We start from the raw sequence: 7,119 nt of genomic DNA on the forward strand, positions 1-7,119 counted from the left end.
ATGCCTGCTTTACATGAGAAGCTGACTTTTGTGGCAGCAGTGGCTCTGGCTGTCTTGGTCTTGGTGAGGTCGTCCCCGGTGGTTGGACCGGAGCCCATCCGCTGTTCCACCTGTACGCAGGAGAAACTCAACGCCTGCCCTGCTATCCCGGCAGACTGCAAGCAGGTGCTGAGGGAGCCTGGATGTGGCTGCTGCATGGCCTGCGCTCTGGAGAAAGGAGCGTCCTGTGGGGTTCATACAGCCCACTGTGGCACGGGTCTCCGCTGCACTCCCAGGCCCGGTGAAGCCAGGCCACTCCACGCTCTGACCAGAGGACAGGGGGTCTGCACTGAAGACCTGGGCCAAGGTAGTCTCAGGTTTCATGTCTTTCTCTTTTTACATGTATGTTCACTGTTAATATTTGCTACTATTATGATCTTAAAATGTCCAAATATGACCTCAAAGCAACATGAAAAACATGAAAAATGTTTTGTTCATCTCTGATATAAAACAACAAAAAAAACAGAATTAGTTTTAACATCCAAATTGTTTTTAAAACTTGTGCAGATGAAGCTGGTGGAGTCCCTGACCATGGCTCCTTACACTATCTGTTGGGTCTCAACCTTCCCTTGGACCAAGACACTGCTGAAGGCCAAGAGAGCATCAAGGCCAAGGTCAATGCCATCCGCAACAACCTGGTACGAGAGGTAAGGGAAAAAATCAACTTAATGAAGATAATTGAAAGTAATGCACCTTCATTCCACTAGAGGGAGCACTTGTTTTTGTGGAACTGTGGATTTTCAAGATATAATTGGGCTTCATAAAATTTAGCAGTGAAAATATGGTGTATTTGCTTAAATGTGGGTGTAGTTCTGACTCTCTGTCTTTCTTTTTTACGCACAGGGTCCCTGTCACATTGAACTGCATGCAGCAATGGACACGATATCCAGCTCTCAACAGAAACTAGGAGAGAAGTTCACAACTTTCTACCTCCCCAACTGTGACAAGTACGGCTTCTACAAGGCCAAGCAGGTGAGAACTTAAGGACTTCACTAAACATCATTCACTTGACCTGTTTAAAAGAGACTCATCCTAAAGCTAACTGGGTGATTTATTCATGTGGTTTCCCATCTCTGTTTTTCTTTTCAGTGTGAGTCATCTCTGGTTGGACCGCCTGCTCGCTGCTGGTGTGTCTCTTCCTGGAATGGGCAGAAGCTCCCAGGAACGAGTGACTTGCTGGGGGACTCAGCGTGTCACCAGGAAGTCACGCTGTGAAGGATGGACTCTGTTATCACTCGTAAACACAGACACATATAGACATAAGCAAATATGTTTTATAAAGTGAATGTGTAAATCTACTTGCAACCACCTAATGAACTGCCATCCATTCATAAAAACACACTCATTCACACAAAATGTAAAATTGTATTTCAGAGGGGGGAAATTTCCTATCATTTTATTTACATGATGTATGTATCAAGACTTATTTATTCTTACCAGCATTTACCATTTGTCATTTTTAGATTTTTTATATGTTTGCCCTTTTTTTTTTTTTTTTATTGTAAATAGGGCAACACTGTATACATTTGTGTTTCTGACTGAATAACTCCATTGCTCAAAACCACAGGTCAGCAGCTCTGCCAAGCCCATTTCTTCAGGATCAGATTTTTTTTTTTAATTCATTCAAAATTGGAGCTGTACGGCATGAAACAACACAGCCGCTCATTCATCCAACATGTTGACATTGTCTGAATGTATCTCCATTGGCGTTTCCTCAATGGGTATTGGGGGAAATACTTAAAGTGCCGCAAGTATGTGCACAGTGGCCAAACACAAACATATCAGGGCTCATCCAAGCCACCGTGAGGTTTGGGATGGGTTGTTCTGCATTTGTCTACCTCCGCTAGTCTCTGCAGGTCCACAGGCTCTTCTCAGCTACACCTTTCTACCGTTTGGGACTTATATTGGTCTTTTTTTTCAAACTATTCTAGCATCTATTCACGTATTTATTATGATCCACTCGTGTGTTTCTGCTTTTGCTTGTTGTTGAGCTCATGTGCAGTGGACCAAACTGTTTGTGTATGCTATTTGCCAGGAAAGCTGCTATTCCATTATCTGTTTTATAGTATGTAAATAGTCTTCTAATTATTTTGATGTGCATCCAATTAAAATGTTATTCATCATGATTAAGGCCTGTTTTAATGTGTTTTTCAACTGCCAAAAATACACACTCAAAGTAAGAGAAGGCAAGATTAGGGAGAAAATAAAAATGTGAATTAAATACCTGGGCTATTTTATACTGCCTTTATTAAGTAAAAATAGACCTCTGAGGGTTGCATTGTACATCCAAACAGCGTATTTATTTAAACCGAGGCAAATGATAAAAATGATCGGAGATAACGGCTCGGGGCCTTTATCCAAAAATTCAGCTTATGCAAAGTGACAACAAAACAGCAACAACCACAGTACAGATAAAAGGAAATGTCTCTCTTTTGTGGCTTCAGATCCAGCATTAAAATGTTATACACACTGTAGTGTATGAGCTGCACATCCAGTCCAACTCCCTGAGGATCAGAAAGTCACCACGAAAAAATGGAATTCATAGGAATAGGAATTCATAGTAAGGCACTGCATGCTTACTCTGATGGACATAAACATACATACATTTATAGTTGTCGTGACCACACACAATGTCTATATAACAAATCACAAGCACACAAATTATGATTACGCATTACGAGCATTTACATGTGTGCAATGCCACTTAATTGTGCGTAAGTGAAGAGCACTCTCATCAATGTTTGTCACAAATGTCTCTTGTCTTTTACAGTCAGAATAAGGCTTCTGAGATCATATTCTTTAAGTGTTTCCTCTTCTCAAGAAGTTGTCCTGGTTGGGTCAGAGACAAAAGCTTATGAAGAATCCATCCATTGCGGAAAAGTACCTGGCTTTTTTCCTCCTTGGTACTCTGCCTCTGTTCGCCCTGGCTCTGCCTCAGAAAAAGGTCCCACAGGCAACAGAAATAGCAAACATCCATATATCGGCTGAGCCATCTCTTGACCTCTCTTTCCAATATCCTCAGTGTCTCCATTTGTTTACAATTCTTCTTGCTCTCACTCCCACCCTCCCTCCCTCCGTCCTGCTCTGCTCCTATTGGCTCTCGAAGTTATAGTACTGGGCGTCTCCTCGCTCCTTCCCATCAAAACCTGGCAATGGCTGCCCGTATTTGTCCACACACCAACAGAAGCCTCGCTTTCTGCCTTTGGATGGACGGCACTGAAAGTGAGGAAAGGGATAAGGTGAAGGGAGGGAAGAGGAAAAAGGGGGCAAGCTAAATGTGTAAATCCAGTTGAATATGCAACATTATAAGTAACAAGCCACTTTACTCAATGAAGTAGAACAGCAATAATTAAGAGGCATTAATGGTGAGATTGTGCTGAGTTGAGACTCAGCCTCGGTTATCCAACACGCTGTGGTATTTTGAGCTGCTTTTATGGTCTACCTCCTGTTACACACACATATAGAGACCTTTAAGGTAAACAGAAACCTGGTAAAATATTTGCTTAGTACCGTTTGTGAACAACTGAGAACCAAGATCTATTTTCAGAAGCTGGTGGCCAGTACGAATCATCTGTTGCTGATTATACCCCACAGCTCCAAATTATGGGTACTACAAATGACTTACAGAGTCTGTGGAGCTACCCAAGGGCTGTTATTTTACTGCCAATTTTACTAAAGGTCAGCCTCCACTCTAGTAAAACATGCAGCCATTCATTTCAAGGGCTAACACAACTGTGCTGCTGCTCCACAGAGGAGTTGGAGCTGATCGGGAAGGGAGACATCCTTGTTTAGTTTAATATTTTCAACTAAGAGGCTGATCTGAGCTGAAGCGGGACTCTCTTGTTATCAGATCACTGTTCATATCATAGGAATTATAGGGTGAGAAGCTCTTATCACTGTATTTTGTGTGGCCAAAATGAAATCATCATGAGGGATTTCAAATTGTAACTTTTAAGTATCACAATTTGTAAAACAAATATAGAAATCCAAATGCTATGCACAGTTGACTGAAAAACAGTGCATCTGCTCCAAGGTTTTTTTTTTCTCCAAAAGACATACTGATATTAAGAGCTGCAATAAGAGATCTATTTGATTATAATCATGCAAGTGAAATCAAATGTCTGCCACTCCAGAAGTGATACACTATAGGTCCATTCTGGATAAACAGCAACAACGAGCCTGGCATTGTTAGGCTGGTTATGAGATGATTGCAGGTCAAGGAGAACACCTCCATTAAGCAGGAGGGACCGCTATGTTATAAGAAAAGCTGCCTCGGTAATGCAGTGGCGCAGGAGCTCTAAGTGGCTCCATATGAATGCATCAGAACTGCTCATTTATTACAACCCGATCGTGGGTGAACCATGTTAGCGTGGGGATGGCTGCAGCTCTATTTCTGTGCATGCTTCTCTAAAGTCCAGCAATTATGGGGGGAGCGCATCGGGTGCCGGTGGCCACCTTGACGTCTGTCTCCCTGGGAGGGTTCCCATTAAACGGCCATCGTCCCAGCCATCAACCCCACTGGGGTTTGGCCCCCTGTGGTTCCCGTCTCCAGAACCAGTGGCTAGGGTCTACCTCACTGGTGTGGTGGTTCAATGATGAGGCTCTAATGACTACCAATGAATACAGGAGGACAGCTACAAATCTGTAATTGGGCTGCAGGAGACCTAAAGTATGAGTCGCTAGACTTCAGCACTGAATCTTTATTAATGCAACATGTAGAAAAAAAGGAAATGTGGGTTTCCTTTCTACAGCATTGTAAACTTGTTTTTTTATCAAGCAGGTGTTGAAATCATGTGTAGCATACAGGCAATAGCAAGTAACTAATCAATGTGCTTTTTCTTACCTGTTTTTTCTTATAGAAGCCTTTCTTGTCACAGTTTGGTATGCGGAAACCTCTGGGGTTAAGAATGTCTGTAATCTTGAGGCTGCTGAGAATGCTCTCAATCTCTCTCCGACAGGGACCCTGCAGATGAGGGAACACATAAACGATCCAATACTTTAACATCTCTAACAGCTATCAGCTAACATCAAGACTGCAGCTGACGCCATTAGCACAAGCTCACATTTCATTTTGCAGAGTGATTTTGATATGAGTTCTGATGTTGTTGTTTTTTAATAAAGATGTTAACAAAGCTGGCTCACGCTGCATCACACAGTGCTCAGCTGTAATACCTAAACAATGGTAGCTACAATATAAAAGAGATGACTAATGAGAAATGAATTCATCTGACCGACTTGTAGAGGCTTACCAGTTTCCCAAAGCTGCTTAGAACTCTTACACTTTACATAAAGGATGGAGAATAATGTGAATTCAAAGAGGGAGCCAAAAGGCTTGTCCTCGAGTCCAAGTCCTCCAGTCACTAATCAAAGCAGCCAGTCAAAGCCCATTACTAGTGTGTGCTCACTTCTCTGGCCAACGAGCAGATCAAAATAGCAGCAGGGCTTCCCAAAAGGCACTCACATGGGCCAATCCATCATTCGTTGGCTCCCAGTACACCCGGCACGCGGACGCCTTGTGGCCAAACAACCGCCTGACCCAGGTCAGCCACAGGGCCATCGTACCCGCTCGCTTGCCATGCCATTCTACTGTGCATGATGTCTGCCAACTATCAGCACCGCTATGCTCCCCCAAAACATTTCATCACCCGCAGGGAGAGAAAAACACCAGAACATAGAGGAAGAGGAGAAAAATATTCCTCCAGTATGCTCTGGAGAAAAAAAGGAAAAAGGATTGTGGTACTTACATACTCAGGCTCCTGTTTGGTCTCTAGAGAGAAGTTTTGTTGGTCTGTGATGAGTGGTCCTGGGAGCTCCTCCATTTTAAAGCTCTGGGTTCTTTTCTGCTGCTCCCGTCTGAGGACCTCTGACTTGGCAGAGGGGAAAAAGGGGTGAAGTGGAGGTCTCAAGGGTACCATGGGTTTGTGGGTGCTGTACACAGTCTGAAGGCCTGAGCCGGTGGAATTCCGCTCCTCCTCCTGAAGCTCAATATTCTCTGCTAAAGTTTGAGAACAACATGTGTTTATTTACAGAACAGCACATAATCGTCAATTTGGGGAAGAGTTTTCACTTCTGATTGAAATATATTGGTTGGAGGTCACCTTGAGGGTCATGGGGAACCCCTTTTTAGAGGCATTCTCTGAGATGATTGACATCTTTTAATTTTATCAGGAAATGGACAAGATAAGATTAAGATGAATACCACCACTTGATTCCAGATGTGTTTCTAACTTAACCCTTAAATCCCTTAATTACAAACTAAATAGTTACAGTGTCTCTAAACTGAAAGTCAACATTAAGTCTGATTCAAGGAGGTTCAGGTCCTTTATTACCTCCCTTCTGCACCATGATATTCTTACTAAGGATCAAAATCATCTTATTTTCTATTTTTCTCACCCTCCTCCTACTGTTTGCACGAATGAAGACAAATTACTGGGTGGAATCTATAAGTGATTTGTGCTGGATTGTTGCTCTCATTGCATGTCATGGAAATGAGAGTTGATCATCACTTGCAAATCGCCCGAAGAGTTTACATAAGAAATCATGTCAAAGTTTCTAATTATCTGCTTCTCCTAAACACATCTCCCATTGTGATTAGAAGCCTATAGATGAGGGTAACGAATAAAAGTCTTTTCAGTTCTTTAACAAACAGCTATTTTGTATCTAAAGTGCCAACATGGGAGAAGAAAAGGTGCACGCGCTTTAATTACCTGGCAGGTCATTGAGTGGAGGTGTTGGTTTGGCAGTAAGTCGTTTATTGGTAGCGTTTACACAAATCCCGCGTCCCTCTAGCAGAGCCTGCAGAGGTTTCGTCTCACCGGGCTGATGCTGACATGTCAGTCCGGAGCCACATCTCCCGGTGTACACGCCGCACGGCTGGCCGAAGCTCAGCGCGCACGTCATGCAGCAGCCGCAGCCCGGTTCGCGGACCTTCTCGGCGCAGTCCTTGGGTAAAGGTTTGCACAAAAGCCGCGCTCCAAGATCACATGGCTCGCATCTGATAACCGGTCCGACCGCACCTGACCTCCGGGTGAACGATGCCAGAACAAAAGTCATGCAAAGTGCGCGAAAACCGGAATCCAT

General features: G+C 43.4%; 2 protein-coding genes across 2 annotated transcripts; one reads left to right on the top strand and one right to left on the bottom strand.

The window, feature by feature from the left end:
• Positions 1-1,254, top strand: LOC310957431 (insulin-like growth factor-binding protein 1; the record flags this gene model as incomplete). Its single annotated transcript, XM_083927989.1, has 4 exons — positions 1-346; positions 547-686; positions 883-1,011; positions 1,129-1,254. The coding sequence occupies 4 exons, from the start codon at positions 1-3 to the stop codon at positions 1,252-1,254; spliced, it is 741 nt and encodes a 246-aa protein (XP_083784115.1).
• Positions 1,255-3,129: 1,875 nt separating this feature from the next.
• LOC310958246 (insulin-like growth factor-binding protein 3) lies at positions 3,130-7,119 on the bottom strand (the record flags this gene model as incomplete). Its single annotated transcript, XM_083929097.1, has 4 exons — positions 3,130-3,255; positions 4,883-5,002; positions 5,784-6,034; positions 6,747-7,119. The coding sequence occupies 4 exons, from the start codon at positions 7,117-7,119 to the stop codon at positions 3,130-3,132; spliced, it is 870 nt and encodes a 289-aa protein (XP_083785223.1).

Source organism: Echiichthys vipera (genome assembly GCF_963691815.1).
Source record: "Echiichthys vipera genome assembly, chromosome: 15".
NCBI lineage: Eukaryota > Metazoa > Chordata > Actinopteri > Perciformes > Trachinidae > Echiichthys > Echiichthys vipera.